The sequence below is a fragment of the Barbus barbus genome (assembly GCF_936440315.1).
Source record: "Barbus barbus genome assembly, chromosome: 9".
In the NCBI taxonomy this organism is placed as follows: domain Eukaryota; kingdom Metazoa; phylum Chordata; class Actinopteri; order Cypriniformes; family Cyprinidae; genus Barbus; species Barbus barbus.
In genome coordinates, this window is record NC_136737.1 from 10,640,892 (window position 1) to 10,660,510 (window position 19,619).

The window sequence follows — 19,619 nt, forward strand, 5'->3', positions numbered from 1 at the left end:
TTTATTTTATTTTACCTTGAAGGAACATCCTATACCCTCATATATTATGAAAAGTAACTGTGTGAATAAAACATAGCAATAATAATATTAAATCAAGGTCATGAAATAAATCATCTGTATCTCACAGGCTGAAACATCGCGAGATGTGAGTACGTAACGCGAGAGTGTGGAGCGGGAGCCGGAAGTGGAGTGAAGATGGAGGCTGTCGGTTTATGTGCTAACAACAAACAAAAACAGAACCAGAACCAAATGTTGCCGAATAAAATGCGCGGCGAGTTCACCAGAAACCAGAGGAAAGACTCGGAGGTGAGAGTCACACGAAGCTGTCTAGACCCGTTTGATTGTATATATGTATGCAGGTTTGACACAAGTGTTAGCATAAATATCAGCAACATTCAAAGATTAAAATTATGTATACAGCGCTGATTAAATAAACAATAGCGCAAAATATGCAAAGAGCATCATTATTAAAATATTTTATTTTAATTGTTCATGGGCAACGTTTAGTAACTAAACTCAAACCCATTAAACAACAGCTACTTTTAAATGTTCTTTAAATCACTCTTATTATATTATCATTAAAGAATAAATATATTAATGAATAACACACATAATGATTGATTAATGTAATTAATGATTCGTTGTGATTCATCTCTTCTCTCGTGTTTTTATTCTGATTATTTAACCCTAGATAAGTTAACGGTATGATGAACATAAACATATTTCTCATAATATTAACATATTAACTAGCATCTGTCTGTAGTAAAGAGACTACTTATTGCGGATCTAACATAGTTTAAAACAATATATTCAATGTCGTTCTTTCAGTCTTTAAATTGCATGACATTGCATGCAAATATATTATAGATTAAATTGAAATTAAATGCACTTAAAGAGCCAATTTTAATACAGCTTCATAATGTATTTACATAATTCAGTTTTCTTTGAAATATGGTTAAAGCGTGCTGCCAAATGTGAAGCCTTTCTCTGTAAACTAAAAATATACATTCATGTCATTTCAATCAAAACCTGTACATCATGTATTTAAATATATTGGTAATAACATTGGTACAATATGATAATTGGTAAAGTAATGCAATAATTTACAAGGTACTTAAAAGTAAAAAGTTGACATTGTTAGAAAGTGTACTTTTTAAAACCACTTAAGTGTAAAAAAAAACATAGTTATGAAGGTGTCCTTAATATGTTAATTTCTTATAAAATATCCTTTTTAACAACCGAATTACGCTACAAGTGCACATAAAATACATTTAAAGACCATCTTTTTTCACAAGGATGTCTTTGTTTTTAGCTATTTTGTCTCTCTTGAAAGGTTGAGCTGTAATCAGTTATCATCCGATGATGGACAGTTATACAGTGACTCAGAAAGACTGTGTTTAACATACAAATGGATGATAAAAAGACTAATATGTTGTGTTTATGTCTCAGGGTTTCTCAGAAGCTCCTGATCTGGAGTTTGAATATTCAGATGCCGATAAATGGACAGTTGAACTGTCAGGTGAGAGCGATGTGGCTCCGTTACTGCTGTTTTCTTCTGTAATAATATCGCAAATCATAAACAAACTGCAGACAGCAATAACATGTCGTTTTCCTATATGAAACGCTGTTTGTAGAGTTGTACAGTTACACAGAGGGACCAGAGTTTCTGCTCAACAGAAAGTGCTTCGAAGAAGATTTCCACACTCATAGTAAGTGTTAAGCTCTTTATTTTTCACTTGACTGTTACACAAATTCACGGGTTTCATCATTAAAATGTTTTTTGTGTGTGTGTGTATCTAAGATGATCTGTGTGTTACAAAAGATCATGTTGATGTGTTTCTGCAGTGCCTGATCAGAAATGGACCGAACTGGATGTGGTTCAGCACAGAGCTCATGCCATGCGTCTGCTGGACGGACTAGATGTGATCGGCCGAGAGCGCCGCTTAAAAGTCGCCAGAGCCATCCTGTACATGGCTCAAGGTAAACCGCAGTCTGTAATCTTTATTCATGCATTAATTTCAGTGTTAATAAGCTCTGATTCGTGTGTTTTCAGGAACGTTCGGCGAGTGTTCTTCAGAACTGGAGGTACAGCACTGGATGAGGTATAACGTCTTCCTGTTGCTGGATGTGGGAGCGTTCACTGCACTGGTGGAGCTGCTCAACATGGAGATCGAGTGAGATGAACTACACACACACACATTCATATTTCACATCTGTAAGCTTAATAACTCAACTCTGTGTTAAATGTCTCTCAGTAACAGTGCTGCATGCAGCAGTGCGGTCAGGAAACCTGCCATTTCATTGGCTGACAGCACTGACCTCAGGTACAACACCACACTGTACATGCATGCTAGTTGTTAACTAATAGGTTAGAATAATAGGTAAAAGGACTAATTTGTTTTAAATGTAAATTTTAAAGCCAATTAATTCAAATGTTTAAATTTAATTACATTATTTGTTAATTTGAAAGATTTATTCTATTATTTTGTTACGTTTGACTACATTTTTAAACAAGTGTTACATAAAACATTATTATGTCTATTTATAATTTATTAATAGACTTTATTAATTATTTTAGTATTTTATTTTAACTACATTTACTATTTTATTTGTTCATTTGAAAACGTTTTTTTTTTACATTTAACCAGGTTTTTGAATTAAATAAAACATTTAAAGTATTGAAAAATGAATTTTTGTTATACTTGCCTATATATTTAAACAAAAACTAAAAATGTTTGAAATTTGATGCATTCATTTATTATTGTTACATTTGATAAATGTATCGTTTTGTTACATTTTTAATCCTAAATCCTTCAAATATGGCTGTCCATCTGTATATTTGTAAAGTGATTGATTCATTTATTTTATTATACATTTGACTGCATTTTTAAAGAATTTAAAAGTTTTCAAATTGATTAATAAATAGACGTGGATAAGAATAATGATTATGTTAAGAGGCACTGCCAGTCTTTCAGAACCCTGTGTATGTGTGTTTTCAGGGTGCTGCTGAACATCATGTATCAGATGGTGGAGACCATCCAGCGTGAAGAACCCACAGACACTCCAGAGTGGAGAACCATCAGAGAAACCTTCAAGTCTGAACTCGGTCTGCATGCATTGATCTAAAATGTGATGGTTTATCTGAAGATACATGTTGAGTATGGAAGAGTAGAATTGTTTCAAATGTTTCCTGGCAGGTTCTCCTCTCTATAACCATGAGCCCGTCTCAGTCATGCTGTTTGGGATGGTTACCAAGTTCTGCAGCGGCCATGCGCCCCATTTCCCCATGAAGAAAGTCCTGCTATTGCTGTGGAAGAGCATCCTGGTGAGTTAAAGTACAGCTTTGGACTAATTCACACCAGGTGACTGTTGTGTTAATGTTTTTGTCTATGTGTTTCCTGACGCATCCCAGTTCACTCTGGGCGGGTTCGAGCAGCTGCAGTGCTGTAAAGTCAGTAAACGGGTTGCACTGGGTCTCCCACCGTTACAGGAGGACAGCATCCGCGTGGTGCGGAGCATGAGAGCCGCGTCTCCGCCGGCGTCTGCCTCCGACCTCATTGAGCAGCAACAGAGACGTGCCCGGAGAGAACATAAAGTAACAGAACTTTGGCACACATTATAAGTGGATTTCAGCCAAAAATATACAATCCTTAAATTCGTCTTTTTCTTCAGGGTCTTATAAAGCAGGACAACCTGGATGCATTTAACGAGAAGGACCCATATAAAGCTGATGACGCCCGCGAGGACGAAGAGGAGAACGACGACAATGACAACTCTCTGGAGGCGGAGCCTTTCCCGATGGAGCGCGATGAGGTCATGCCGCCTCCCATTCCACATCCTCCTTCTGAAAGGGTCTGTTTTCCCAAGGGTCTGCCATGGGCTCCGAAAGTCAGGTAGGAATTTGATTTCATCCATTTGATATGGTTGATTTGATGGCTTTCTCAAAAACAAGTTCTGTTTTTGTCTTAAAAGGGAAAAGGATATTGAAAACTTCCTGGAGTCCAGCAGGAGTAAATTCATCGGTTACACGCTGGGAAGGTGAGTGTGTTTTATGAAGCTTGATTGTTTATTTCCTGTGAGGCGCAGTGATGCATGTTTGCATTTGTGTTGCAGTGACACGGATACAGTAGTTGGTTTGCCCAGACCCATACATGAAAGCATCAGAACTCTCAAACAGGTAATTAGCACCGCATAAGCCATGGCTCATTAACATAACCCCACCTTGCTCATGCATATTATGCATATTTACTACATGATCCACATATAACATTTAGTTTGTGTTCAGCACAAGTATGTGTCCATCGCTGAGGTCCAGATCGCTAAAGAAGAGGAGTATCAGAAGACCCCGTTGTCCGGCGTGAGTTGCTGTACACTGATAGAGCTGCAATGTGACCTCTGATAATGAGCTTAACACACTCTCTCTCTGTTTGTGTGTTTAGGGTGAGGAAGAGCTGGAGCTGTGTGCCACAGAGCTCTTATACCAGGGTATTTTACCCAGTTTACCACAGTACATGGTGAGAAACTGTCACTTGCACACTAGTCCCACTGCATTTGAGCCGTTCTCATACTGACAGGCTGTGTGTGTGTGTGTGTGTTCAGATTGCTCTTCTGAAGATCCTCTTGGCTGCTGCTCCCACATCCAAAGCCAAGACAGACTCCATCAACATCCTGGCAGACGTGCTGCCCGAGGAAATGCCGTAAGACACTAATTGATTCTTGAATGGAACTTGCAAGCTAATGATCTGATGGAGTCACTGAAACAAAGTGATTCTCTTAACAAATTATTTGAAGCTGAATTGGTGAATCATTTCCAAACATAAACTCCCCTCACCAGACAACTGGGTTACCATGGCAACAGTGAGCTCATGTCATCAGATGCTGTAAAAATATCTCCTGGGTTATAAATATTAAACATTATCTCTAGAATATATGATTGTGATTGGTCAAATGTGTGTACCTAAAATCAGGGCTTTTTTAGTGTCACTGAGATATTCTTATAATTTTTTGTCATTTAATTGTGGTTTTGTAATTTTATTCGTTTTTATTTTTCATTTCTGTTAGTTTTTATAATGTTTAGTTAAGTAGTTATTAGATAACTGTCTGTGTTCTTCTACCTTTTTGTTTTTTAAATATGTATCTTTAGTAAAGGTGTTGTCACATTTAGCATTGCTCAACGAAAATTCATGGGCAAAAATTTTAATAGATCCGTGTGAGTTTTATGTGTGAGTGGAAACTAAAATATCACTGAACGGTTTAAATTTAATTTTATCACTTTTTATACACTACTGGTCAAAAGTTTTTGAACAGTACGATTTTTAATGTTTTTTTTTAAAGAAGTCTCTTCTGCTCTCCAAGCCTGCATTTATTTGATCCAAAGTACAGCAAGAACAGTACAAAATGTGAAATATTTTTACTATTCAAAATAACTGTTTTCTATTTGAATATATTTAAAAATGTAATTTATTTCTGTGATTTCCAAACTGAATTTTTAGCACCATTGTTCTAGTCACATGATCCTTCAGAAATCATCAATATTCTGATTTGCTGCTTAAAAAACATTTATTATTATTATGTTGAAAACAGCTGAGTAGTATTTTTTCAGGTTTCTTTGATGAATAGAAAGTTCAGAAGAACAGCATTTATCTGAAATTGAGATCTTTTGTAACATTATAAATGTCTTTATCACTTTTGATCAATTTAAACCATCCTTGCTAAATAAAAGTATTCATTTATATAATTTATTTAATTAGAATGATTTCTGAAGGATCATGTGACACTGAAGACTGGAGTAATGATGCTGAATAGTTAGCTTTGAAATCACAGGAATAAATTACATTTTAAAATGTTCAAATAGAAACCAGCTATTTTAAATAGTAAAAATGTTTCCAAATTTGACGGTTCTTGCTGTACTTTGGATCAAATAAATGCAGGCTTGGTGAGCAGAAGAGACTTCTTTTAAAAAAAAAACATAAAAAATCTTACGGTTCAAAAACTTTTGAACCAGCTGTTGCTTTGCAAAATTTCACAGTTGAAATCCAGTACAATAGGAATCCATGCAATCAGAAAAGTTCTCCAAACAAATTGTCCTCATTTTTGAGTAGGTCAGGTGAATTTGCCACTATAAACAAGAGAAAACTGCTTGGTTTGAAAGTGACTTTTGTGTGAGCAATTCTTCATAGATCTTTAAGCTATTGACAGTAGACAATGGACTTTATTTTTTCTTTATTTAAATTTGCTTCGATTTTGCACATTAAGCATGCATAGTTTGACAGTCTGTCTGGTATCTCTCTAGCACTACGGTTCTTCAAAGTATGAAGTTGGGCGTAGATGTGAATCGTCATAAAGAAATCATTGTCAAAGCCATTTCAGCCATACTGCTTCTGCTGCTGAAACACTTCAAACTCAACCACGTCTATCAGGTATATAAACACACATCTTTGAAGCTGTTTAATAGTTTAATTGCTAACCATACCCTACATCTAACTCTCATGCAAACCAGCTGTATTATCGTTATATTATACAAAATGTGATTTGAGGCATTTAAAAGTCTTTTAAAATTAGTGGGGATATTTTTTTGACTGGTGACAATAGTAAAATGCAAGTTTTCTGCCACAGTTTGAGTACATGGCACAGCATCTGGTGTTTGCCAACTGTATCCCGCTGATCCTGAAGTTCTTCAACCAGAACATCATGTCCTACATCACTGCAAAAAACAGGTGAACCTTCAAGTCAATCTCTAGTCATTTCAAAGCATTTTCATTCCTCAAAATGACCTGGAACATCAAGATTGGACTTCTTTTTGCATTCTCTTTGGCAGCATCTCAGCTCTGGATTTCCCTCACTCTGTCATTCATGAGCTTCCAGAGCTCACCGCTGAGAGTCTGGTGAGAAAAATACACATCCGAATGTGTCTAATGCTCATCTGAGTGAGTCTTTGAGCTGTTTGATGCTTTTGATTACAGGAAGCTGGTGATAATAATCAGTTCTGCTGGAGGAACTTGTTCTCCTGTATTAATTTGTTGCGCATCCTTAATAAACTCACCAAATGGAAGCACTCCAGGACCATGGTGAGACACTACACAAATCCAAGCGTGTTATATTTTAGAGCTTTCAGTGCTCATCTATTGTACCTGGAGAGAGAGTTCAAATTTTTCCGTTTTCTAGATGTTGGTGGTGTTCAAATCGGCTCCAATCTTGAAGAGGGCGCTGAAGGTCAAGCAGGCTATGATGCAGCTTTATGTGCTCAAACTGCTTAAAGTCCAGACAAAGTATCTGGGACGACAGTGGAGGAAGAGCAACATGAAAACCATGTCGGCGATATACCAGAAAGTGCGCCATCGGCTCAACGACGACTGGGCTTACGGAAACGGTGAGTAGGAGAAGAGTCTGGTCTTGAATGTTAAGCAGTCTTCAATAAATGATTTGATGCATCAAACGTTTTGTAGTGTCAGAACTAAGCAAGTCCTGTCTCTGACAGCAGACCTGGACGCTCGCCCGTGGGATTTCCAGGCAGAAGAATGCGCCCTACGTGCAAACATTGAACGATTCAACAGCCGCCGCTATGATAAGAACCAGAGCAACCCTGAATTCCTCCCGGTGGACAACTGCCTGCAAAGCGTGCTGGGACAGCGGATCGACCTTCCGGAAGACTTCCAAATGAACTACGACCTCTGGCTGGAACGGGAGGTCTTTTCCAAACCCATTTCCTGGGAAGAACTCCTGCAGTGAACACTTGTCACGTGTTTCGGCGCCTCTTCACTACAGCGGTTGTGAAAATAACTTTTACCGGAGTAAAACTCTGTCAACAACACTACGCTTACTAGAGTCCAGTTACAGGGACTATTTCCCGCGTGTCTGTTTGTGTAATATAATGGCGCGTCTGTAGTAAACCTGCAATTTTTTTACTCTTAGAAAAGGGAACTGTTAGTCAGAGGTGCTAAGAGGTCATTTTATGTTTATTATTTCTGCTGCTTTTGAATATTAATTATATGCAACTGAATATTAAACCTGATGTTATTGTGAAAGACTGTAATTATCCAGGAGTGTTTTGATGTGTTTTTCATTGTATGGCTTTATATATAAGTACTAAATGCAATACAATCATCTTCTTTACTGACCCTGATTGTTTTGGTCATTTATGAGGTAAAATAAGTTTCAGGTCAGAAATAGTGTTGTTAGAACTTTCCAGGTTATTTATTACTAAATTATACATTTATTACTAATTGTTTTTGCAAAGATAAATGTCTACATTGAAATACAGCAATAGCATTGCTGCAGCACTGCTAGTGATTGATTCCCAAATCCTGATCGACTGTAAACGTATAAAACATTTTTTTAAATTTGGTCAGGTCTTAACATCTTACTGAATTTAACATTAGTTATTCAAGATTTTTATACGTCACATACACAATTATACAGAGTATAACCAGCAGTGAAATGTAAGTCAGGTCCGCTCCAAGGACAGTGCAATTATAAAGTGTACAAATATTAAGAAAAAGAAAAGTAGAAAAAATTAAATATAAATGTTCAGGTCAGTATGTTGTTGACTTAAATAGTAATATAAGAGGAATGTGCAAAAAAGTTGTACAGGGTATTTAATAGGGTTGGGTAAAAAATATCGATTCTCCGATTTTAATCGATCTTCAGTTTAACGCAACGATATCGATTCGGGAAATCCCCAAATCGATTCTTAATGCGCGTGCTTCACGTAAGAGGATATGAATATTCACCTCTCGTCCTGAAGGTGTCACCATCTTTCGAATTGCTCCACTAAAAAAAACAACTGTGTGCACCCTATTATTAATGTAGATGTGTATTTCAGTAATAAACTTAAGTAGGAGAGTTTCAGTTACCAGCATTTATATCAAAATATGTCTGCAAAACTAACATTTTAAATGAAATATTGATAGCTAATTGATATCGAATCGAATCGAAATCGAATCGTAACCACAAAAATAAGAATCGAATCAAATCGCAGAATTGGTCACAATACCCAGCCCTAGTATTTAAATAGCAGCAATATGAGGTAGAAAAAAATTATGAATAGCTTATTGATATGGTGATACATATTTACATGGAGTCATGTGATGTTATGACAGAGTTAGAGTTTAGGAGCCTGATGGCCTGGGGGAAGAAGCTCCTCCTAAGTCTCTCAGTTTTTGCCATCAGGCTACGGAAGCGCTTACCAGATGGAAGTAAAGTGAATAGACAGTTACCAGGGTGATTTGAGTCCTTGATTATTTTAACAGCTCTATTTTTGCAATGTTTGAGGTAGATGTAGGTAGATCTCTACATAGATAGAGGGGAGAGCAGACCCTGAGATGCGCTCAGCTAAGCGCACAACTCTCTGTAGAGCTTTGCAGTCCTGATTGGAGCTGTTTCCATACCACACTGAGATGCACTGAGTCAATACACTTTCTATGGTCCCTGAATAGAAAGTTTTCAGGATGAAGTTTGAGGTGTTTGAGTTTGAGTGGTGAAAGTTGGCCAACTTTTGAGGTGAACTGGCAAACTTTCACCACTTGAGTTTAGGCCGAGGTCTGTGAGTTTAGATGCCAGCTTGATGGGGACTATAGTATTGAAAGCTGAGCTATAATCAATGAATAGCAGCCTTACATAATTCCCATTGTTGCTGTCCGTGTGTGTGAGGGACGAGTGGAGGACGTGAGAGATGGCATTGTCAGTAGATCTATTTGGGCGATAAGCAAACTAAAGAGGGTCCAAAGTATCAGGTATGGAGGAGCAAATGTGGCTCTTTACAAGTCTTTCAAAAACCTTGGCGATTGGGCGATAGTCATTCAGGCAAGAGGGTTTATTGTTCTTTGGCACAGGGATAATGACAGATTTTTTGAATGAGTTGGGAACCACGGAGGTAGCAAGGGACTCATTAAAGATAGAAGTGAACAAACCAGCGAGCTGATCGGCGCAGGACCTCAGAATACGGCCGGTTATCCCATCAGGTCCGGAAGCCATGTTTCGGACAAGCAAAGGATATTACAGTCCCTTATGTCCCGTTGGAAACTAATCCTGGCTCTAAGATCGTCCATCTTATTCTCCAAGGACTGGACATTTGCGAGCAAAATGCTCGAAAGAGGAGGACTGTGAGCCCTTTTCCTGAGTCTGTCTCGAATCCCAGTGCGTTCTTGATCCGTCGCCTCGGGAGGTTATTGTTTATCTCCGCGTTCCGAAGAATCTCCAGAGGCCACGATGGATTCGTGGATAAAGTGTCCTGGAACAGGTTAGTGTAGCGGTTTCCAATGTCCAAAAGTGTTTCTTTGTTATAGGTGATCAGTGCCGACGTGAAATGTGTAAAAAGAGAAAGTAAAAGTAAGTAAAAAAGTTAATTAAAGCACAATCTGAGCAGAGCGACCTGGACGGCGTCCAAACACAGCGGCGCCATCTTGTATCACTTGTATTCACATTGTTACCTGCTGTGCTAAATGTATTGCAATCAAAAATATATTGTTCACCATGACAAAAAACATCAATAAGTCAGCATAACAAAACAATTTATTTTCATCCATGCATTCTGCAAACCAGCTGTCCTATGTAGGTTAATGGACAAATCCCATGTTTTTGTAGTGAAAACTATTACATATTTTAGTTCAATTACACAATTTTCTAACATATAATCAACACTTATATAAAAAAAGATACTATGCAATTCGATGTTGACAAAACTCTCAGAAAATTTAATCAAAATATTTTATTAGCTAATTTTAAATGAACAGTTTATTAGAATTAGCATTAGCATTGGAAGTGACATGATTTGTTGGGAGGATAGGAAAATAATATCTGTCCTTTTACACATTTATTGTGTCAATTTGTATGACAAACAAGTTCTATAGCTATGAATGATTTCAGCCAGAAAAGACGCTATAATCAATGAAAACCATAGAAGCACGTGCACGTCCACGATCAAATTTTCAAAAGCGCGCCAAATGCCCGTTTACAGCGTCAATACAGTAAATCAACAATACAAGATTACAACAAAAATAACAGTAAGGATTGCGCGGTACTGAGTCGGTATCTTTTTAATCCATCTCATCTCTTGTGCTGATTTTATATGTTTCTGGATGCAGTGAAATGTAAATATTTTCAACATATATTTAATATATATTTATATTATTATTATAAATATTATATATTTATATTTATATTATCAAGTCATTGGTTTGACTTGATATGGTGTGAAAAAGTTAAAAAAATACATAAAAAATAAGTACTTATTGTGCTCATATTGTATTGCAAAACACTTTTGCTGCCATTGAGGTGGGATATGGTTAAGGTGGGCTAAGGTGTAAGGGATGGGTCAACAGTGTAATTATAAACGTAATTACAGAAATTAATTACAGATGTAACTACATATAGGTATTTTTAAAAAATATAAGTACAATGTAAGGACATGTATGTACACACAATAAGTGCATTGTTTCAAATTATTAATTTAAATGTAAGTACATGGTAGTTTAGGCCACCTAATATAAAGTGGCACCCAAGAGTCAAATAACTTGTTAGTTAGCCAAACACTCCATTCTCAATCGTGTGTGAGGAAAAAATAGGGTGAAACAAAGCTTTTGAATGCCTAAATTACATTTATCTAAAAAATAAAATATGTAAAACCCAAAAGGTAATCATGGCCTACTTCATAATAAATGATCAGAATAAAAACAGTAACAGTTAAACTGTCGTTGTAAATGTGTAAAGAATGAGAATGAAGTCCATTACTATGGCCAGCGACATGGTGGAAATGTTGAGAAATGAAAATTGCTACAATGCACGGTGTTGAGAGTAGGCTACATCTGGTAATGTTATCTTCTTGCAAATAATATATTCATTTTGAAACAATAAGCCTTACTAAATTAAACCCCTGTGACAGAATGGGAAAGTAATGTGAAGTCATGTTTGAATTTGATCATAAGTCCAAAAAGTAGCCTAATAAGTTATTAGGCTAAGTTATTAAATTATTAGTAATAACGCCCACCAACGGAATTGAAAGTCTGTTGACTCTATAACGAAATGAGCTTTAAGTGGCAGTTTACAGGTGATCTGAAGACTTTATTGTGATGAATGAGGTGAAAACGAGAACTGACATGAAGGTAAGAGGCCCATAAAACCAGTCAGGTGCTGTCCGAATTTAACATTAGCTTCTGATATAAATGTTTTCAAGTTAGAAAATACACATGTATAGCATTATATTCAGTGAAGCTGTTTATGTTCTATTGAGCTGTGTGAGCTGAAGCACACTGAGAGAATGAACACAAATAAACTCAAGCACTTCAGCAGTTAATTACCTCAAGCAAATGCATCCAATATGAAATTAATCAGACATTTATTTGCACAAAATATTGTGACCCTGAATGTGAAACTAAAGCACAAAGAATTTACAACATTCAAATGCAAAAGTTATTCTTACTGTAGTCTCTTTTGAGTAATCTAGAAATCCCTCTTATGTTTAAGAAAAAGCTCTTTTTCATGTGAAACTCTTCTCACACTGCTCACATTTGTGTTAAACTGTCTTTTCTGGTGCAATTTTAAACATTCCAGCTGACTAAAGCTCTTCCCACACTGATCACATGTGAGGCTTCTCCTGTGTATGAACTGTCAAGTGTACTTTCAGTTCCTTTGCCGTAAAAAAACTTTTATCACTCTGCTCATAGTAAAATGGTCTCTCTCCAGAATGATAGCGTAGATGTAGTTTAAAGGTGTCTGAATATGCAAATCTCTTCCCACACTGATCAAACGAATATGGTTTCTCTCCGGTGTGGACTATCATGTGTTCCTTGAGTTGTCCTTTTCATGAGAAACTCTTCCCACACCGATCACATGTGAGTGGTTTCTCTCCAGTGTGGATGTCCATGTGTTCGTTGAGGTATACTTTTCGTGAGAAGCTCTTCCCACACTGATCTCCACTATGGACTCTCATGTGAAGTGCAAGCTCTTTCCACACTGAGGGCAGGTGAAAGATGTTTTTCTTTTCTGTAAAAAACTACTTTGTGAGGAAGTTAAAGATTTTCCTCCAGCTTTGTCACGGTGATGTTCCTCCTCTGCTTCACTCAGTTCTTCACTCTCCTGGTTCTCTTCCATTAGGCCTAATAACAAAATACGAAGATTAATTTTCATCCATCCCACCATTCTCCAATCCACTTGTTTTATGAAGTTTGTTGGGCACAAATTTCATGTTTTTTTTTTTTTGTGTAAAAACTACTAAGATATTTTTATTGTCTACATGACTGCATCTACCATAAAATTAACTAAAACAAAAAAAAACAAAACAAGTGCATGATTTTGACAAACTGATTTAACCATTTTATTATTTTATTTAATGTTTAAATGAACAATTCATTGCAATTATCATTAGCATTGGAAGTGACATGATTTTGACCCTACCTAAATGTAATTTAACATTTTAACAAACACAGTAAAAAATAAAATAAAAATGATGTATAAAAAAGTAAAATAAAACAGCTCAGATAAAATCTATCTGTTTCATAAGAAACACCAACCTCTTTGTTCTTCAGTATCTCTCCGTTCTGCAAGGTTCTGGATCACTCATGTTCTCACTGTTCTTTCACAAACTGTCCTCTTCCATTGTAGACTGATGAAAATATTCCAGCCTTTATTGGAAGATTCTTGTGGGAGGAGCTTTAGGAGAATTGCAGTGATGAATTGCTGGTGGGAGCAAATCTGACAAAATAAATAAATAAACTGGTTACTAACAACACATTTGAAGTTTTTATGATAATTGCCCATCTATTCTACTCTCTCTCTCTCTGCTGTATGAACAAATATTCATGGATACAAAATAAACAATACAATTGAAATAATACACATATAAAAAGTATGAATAATATCAGAAGAATACGCAAATACAGACTTCTAAACAGTAGATGTTAAATTGTTCTTGTTAATTGGTTTTATAGTTTTTATTTAGTTTTTACATTAAATATGATTTATAACAAACTATAAAGAGATTTATATCATGTAGTTTGAGAGTCTGTTAACATCAATCCGCTGAGCATTAAGCGGCCATTTGCAAGTGATCTGAAAACATTAGCATAATGAATGAGGCGAAAACATGAACAGTTTTTACATGAAACAGAGGCTTTTCAGCATCTCTACTCACACTCCAGACAGCCAATAATCAGCAGAATTAGCAGTTAAAAAGAAAGAATCACAGTTGTTCAAATAAGTAGCCGAACACATTTGCACTGATTATTTTTTTTATTTATTTTTTTTTTTCAGTTTTGCAAGAAAACAGAACCAGAATACAAAATAGAATAAAGGCCTGATGGAGAAAAGTCACAGTTCCCTTACCATACTCTGAAAACCGATGTTGTTTCAGCATATAGCATCTCTTAATCCTGAGTCTTAACTGTTTTAATAATGATCGGACATTGAATAAGAAATATTTTCTGGTGGAATTTTAAAAGATTGAAAGAAATTCAGAAGATCAGGAAACTGTATCTTCAGCAGGATTCTTTATTGAGAATTCAGTAGGCAGTAAACCTAATACCTAAAGTTAACAGTACCCCATATGGGTTTAAGCAGCACCTGGTAATGAGAGAAACATTGAGACGCTGAAACATTTGACTCTTAGTAGGAAGATCAGCGAAAACAAAAAAAAAAACATCTCAGGTGACTTCTTTGTACAAACTTTCATATGGTTCTTTAGGATAATACCTAAAAATTAAAAATACTGAATTTATCAGTTAAATGGATTTTGTCCAATGAGAATGCACATGTATCTTAAGAGTGCATACATATGTGGTTTGTCTCCATTGTGGATATTTCTTTGAATCTTTGGGAAACTCTTCCCAAAACGATCACACACGTGTAAAGTTTCTCTCTAGTGTGTTTTCAGGTCTCCTGATCGACGAATCTCAGTCACTCGCACTGTGACTTGTGGTGCAGTTTCAGATCAGCACGTACAACAAAGGTCTTTCCACAATCAAAGCACACATGATTCTTCACACCGTTGTGTGTTTTCTGATGTAGTTTTAAACTACTCAGCTCCCCAAAACACTTTCCACACGAAAAACACATGTGATGCTTCTCCTTTGAGTGCATTTTCAGGTGGGTGCTTAGACTCGATGCTGATAAAAAGGTTTTTCCGCACTGATCACAGTAAAATGATCTTTCTCCAGAATGAGAGCGCAGATGTAATTCAAGACTAAATGGCCTCGCAAAACTTTCCCCGCATTGATCGCATGTGTGCGGCTTCTCTCCAGTGTGGATTGTGAGGTGTTCCTTAAGGTATTCTTTGTCGATGAAACCCTTCCCACACTGATCACATATGTGCGGCTTCTCTTCAGTGTGGATCATCATGTGTCTCGTCAGGTATCGTTTTTGCGTGAAACTCATCCCACAATGATCACACGTGAAGGGCCTCGGTCCGCTATGAACTGACATGTGATGTTTAAGACCCGTTTTGTTTGTGAATCTCTTTCCGCACTTAAGGCGAGACTTTTTGGCTCTTCTCAAAGATTTTTCTCCAGTTTTGACATGACGCCCTTTCTCCTCTCCTTCACTCAGTTCTTCACTCTCCTCGTTCTGTTCCATGAATTCTAAAAGAAAAAAAAAAAAAAAAAGTTTAGTTTCATCCACCTAATCTCTAAACCACTTGTCATATATCGGGTCGTGGGGGTCATCCTTTCCCTATATATATATTCCTTATATATTTTTTGTTAAAAAACACTAATCCACCACCAGACAACTGAAATACAATATTACAATGAATTTAATTTGATCATTAATTTGTATAAATCAAATATATGTTCCTAGAACTTTGAATGTATTATGCACACTGATCTTCCAGTTGTTGTTTTATAAAACATTAAGGACAAATCCAGTGTTTCTTACACAATCTCTTTCATTAATTTAATGAAAAAAAAAATTAAAGAAATTAAATGAACCATTTATTAGCGTTATCATCGTCAACCCTGGAATCTCAATCCAATCTTTTACACAAACACTAGTGTTGACTGCATTTATTAACCCCATTACAAAACATAGACCCGGTTTCATAGACAGGGCTTAGACTAAACCAGGATTAGGCCATAGTTCAATTACGACATTTAAGTCATTTTTATAAAAATATGCTAACAACAAGTTTGAGGATGCTATCATTGAGGAATCAGAAATAAACACTAACCTCTCTGTTCTTCTGTATCTTCGTGGTCCATTCTGCAGGGTTCTGGATCACTCATGTTCTCAGCGTTCTTTCACAAACACAGTCTTCACTTCACAGTATTTATCAGTCAGTTGCTGTGGGAGGAGCTTCACTGGTGAGTTTCTGTGGGAGGAGCTTCACTGAAGGTGACTTATCGTGTCTGGGGTAGTATACGAGAAAATTTGTTGTAATGTCAAAAATCAACCAGTTATTGAACTGATGTTTCCATTAATTCACACATTTTAAGCATTCGTGATTTGTGTAGGCCTATATCGATCCATCTGTGAAAATCTGTTTTGTTTGAGAGTAACCCACACCCGTTCTCTTTTATCTTTTGTATGAACAAACAGACAAATACATATAGAAAAATACATACAAATTAATATATTAAACAATAATAGATTAATACAAACAAATAAAATATTTAAAATCTAAAATGTATGAATAGTAAAATAGAAGATTGAACTTGTCATTTAGCTGAGTTTGTGTTATGGTTGTGATATGGTAAATATCACTATGGTTTTTTGGTTTATGAGCATAACATTTGACAAGTATATTAATAAAATGAAGAGGCTTTTCAGCAGCTGTTAATATGAAACAGGGTTAGGGTGCTCAGATAGTGTTTGTGGCTGAAACACATTCATAGTGTTATACTGCTCTATAATAGAGTTATTTCATACAAACTGAGATAAATAAACCACAGTCCATTAAAACAAATACAAATCAAACACATCAAATCAATCATACACAAAGGATATACAGATATATCTCTGTAAAAATGTTCCTTAAACTGTATTGTATAATGTATTTTATAGTAAATATACGAAACTTTGTTAGACTAGTGGCGTCATGTGTCCATAGCAGACCTGTTGTATTGGGAATTAATAATATAATAACAAAACAATTCATTTGAATATCTGACATATCCATAGCATTTCGATGGAACAAAACGTGTCATTTATTGTGATAAGACTTTAATGGCACATTAGCAGCGTAAACCATCCACTCCATCTCTAAAATCCTGTTAAGATGGGCCTATTCATGGTGATGGTTTCAGTCTGTTGACACCATTGAAAAGAGATTGAATCAGCCTAGCATGTCATTTCAGGTGATCTGAAGACATCAGCATAATGAATGAGGTGAAAACATGAGCTATTGACATGAAGTAAAGAGGCTCTTCCGCAGCTCTGTAGCCCGTTTAACTAAAAACAAAATTGATTTGCAAAGGTAAATGTCAAAAGAGAAATAACGCAATAAATTGCTACAGCATAGCTTGATTGATTCCCTATTCTCAATGCGACTGTAAAATGATCACTTCAAACATAAAAACATCACTGAGACAACATAAGAAATACAAAATCAGTCAAGTCTGGCTTTATGAATATAACTTTAGTCTCTTACACAACATCAGTTCCTAAACAATATTACTTAAATTATATATGTATATGTGTGTGTGTGTATTATTATTATTATTATTATCATATCGTGTAGCTTAATAAATGGTAAACCTTTCATCTCACATCCAAAGCCTCAAAGTGAATGAGGGCGTTCGGTAGTGACTGCTAAATATATGTAACCAAAAATTTGTCAAATATTGTTTACCACAACAAAACGTCTAAAAAATAAAAAAAGCTAAAAACAAAATAATACAAGTTTGTGCATTTTTCTTTTTTGTGCCCCACTCTCGTGCTTCTTGAAGTCCGCTATTGTTTACACTATTTAGCATACAGTCAGTCACAGCGTGCTGATTAAAGAAAGGATGCGCCCATTAACCAAATTACAAATCTCCTTAATTTCATGTAAATCGAAATGAATTACAACTATCAGCAAACCTTAAAATTATTTTTAAATATTTACTTTTTTATTTTTTTGCACAGTCCCTTCCCTTGGCAGGCCCCTGGGCTGCAGCCCCTGTAAGCCCGTGCATTAATGAGCCCCTGATGATCAGATACTGTTGATGTTTGGTCCCCGAGAGACTCCTAGCTAAAATCTATAGACTATTAATATTTCATTATAAAGTATGAAAGTGAGGAAACACAGAGGAACTTTAAACAAGACATAAGTGTTACTTTATGTATGTTGAGTAAGCTTATTGAATATTATTGAATATCATCTTCTATGCATGATTATCATTGTTATAATAATGAATAACTATGAAGATTCATCACAACATTTTGTGTGGTGGTAAGACAGAAACAAAGTCAGTAATAAGTCAATATGTAATGACATTTTTGGAGATGTTTAATCATCCTTTGTTGATCTTTTGTTTGCAGTTGTTTTCATCTGGCTATGGCTGGAAATCAGGTGTGGATGTTTTTCTACTCATCTCTTATCTTTTTTTCTGCTGTCTCTTTCCTTCAGTGATTCTGCTTCTTAACAGCAGTTAATCTTAATTATCTCAATACACTCTAGTGTGGATACATATAAACGCCGAGCAGGAAGTTTAATAGTGAGGAGTTTGCTGTGTGGCTCTTGAATGGGCTTGGTTTTGGTTTTGACCACACCTCTGGTTTTTATTGGTCTTGGGCTACGTTCCACTTCACTTTTAGATGCACTTCTCTGTGTAAAATTAGCTTGTGAAATAATATGTTTTAAAAAGTTGTGTTTAAGGCATGTACATTAATATTTTAAGGTCCATTTGTTTGCCAGGAACACGCCCACAAAAGGGGCATATCTTGAATATTCATGTAACCACCACCTGGTGGAACCAACAGTACTGGGTGGATTACTTACAAACTGTAATCCATTACTGATTACAAATGATGTGAAATTGTGCGTTGGCACAAAATCAGTTGAATTTGACATATTATGTAATGTATTCTAACTACTTTTTGATTACTTCTAGATTACTTTTGACCTAACTCAAAGAAAAGCTATTCCATTCTTTATCAACATCATAAAAAGGTTACTCTACTATAGGTTTGTGAGTTAATGAAAAGCAATTAATTAGATTAATTTTATATTTGTATTATTTAATTATGTAACTCTTTATAAGAAAAAGAAGAATTAGGCCGTATCAATAAATGATAAATAATTTACTGCCGATGTGTGCATAAGTAGTCATGTAATCTATAGAAAAGTAACTGTAATCTGATTATGAACATATTAATATTTCTGTAATTTGATTATGTACATGTAATCAGTTACTACCCAGCACTGGGAACCAAATATTTTAGGAACTAAATACATAATTTAGCACATAATACATGGTGAGCTTTTCTGCTGTGTAGCAGATGTTGTTTGATTATTTATATTTATAATGACATTTGCATGCCTTTCAAGCACATAAACAAAGTGTCCCTGCCAATTTATCATTAACTTGTATCTTTCAAAAAATAAAACACATCTGTTGCCCCAAACTAGTAATAGAAACACACAAACTGTCTTTATTTTTTTATTTTTTTTTGAAAGTTGCTCAAAACAAGAAGTGGTTACTTTAGTTTCAGTT

The 19,619-nt window shown here is 35.7% G+C and overlaps 1 protein-coding gene across 2 annotated transcripts; it reads left to right on the forward strand.

Annotated features, from left to right (window-relative positions):
- Positions 1-157: 157 nt before the first annotated feature.
- LOC306874990 (striatin-interacting protein 1 homolog) lies at positions 158-8,342 on the forward strand. Of its 2 annotated transcripts, none has more exons than XM_079425338.1 (21): positions 158-306; positions 1,450-1,519; positions 1,635-1,709; positions 1,846-1,980; positions 2,054-2,174; positions 2,256-2,324; positions 3,000-3,106; positions 3,198-3,325; positions 3,413-3,595; positions 3,673-3,893; positions 3,973-4,038; positions 4,114-4,177; positions 4,286-4,357; positions 4,440-4,514; positions 4,600-4,697; positions 6,293-6,419; positions 6,616-6,716; positions 6,818-6,884; positions 6,963-7,067; positions 7,165-7,369; positions 7,481-8,342. In XM_079425338.1, the coding sequence occupies exons 1-21, from the start codon at positions 196-198 to the stop codon at positions 7,726-7,728; spliced, it is 2,448 nt and encodes an 815-aa protein (XP_079281464.1). In that variant the 5' UTR covers positions 158-195; the 3' UTR covers positions 7,729-8,342. The 2 variants fall into 2 exon arrangements, with proteins under 2 accessions (XP_079281464.1, XP_079281465.1); XM_079425339.1 differs by having other exon boundaries at positions 167-306; positions 2,262-2,324.
- Positions 8,343-19,619: the final 11,277 nt, after the last annotated feature.

Bases quoted from the DNA above. Each gene is read 5' to 3' on its own strand.
- LOC306874990 (XM_079425338.1), top strand. From the start codon at position 196: ATGGAGGCTGTCGGTTTATGTGCTAACAACAAACAAAAACAGAACCAG. The intron at 1,981-2,053 runs GTAAACCGCAGT...GTGTGTTTTCAG, and splicing joins CATCCTGTACATGGCTCAAG to GAACGTTCGGCGAGTGTTCT. The intron at 6,885-6,962 runs GTGAGAAAAATA...TTTTGATTACAG, and splicing joins AGCTCACCGCTGAGAGTCTG to GAAGCTGGTGATAATAATCA.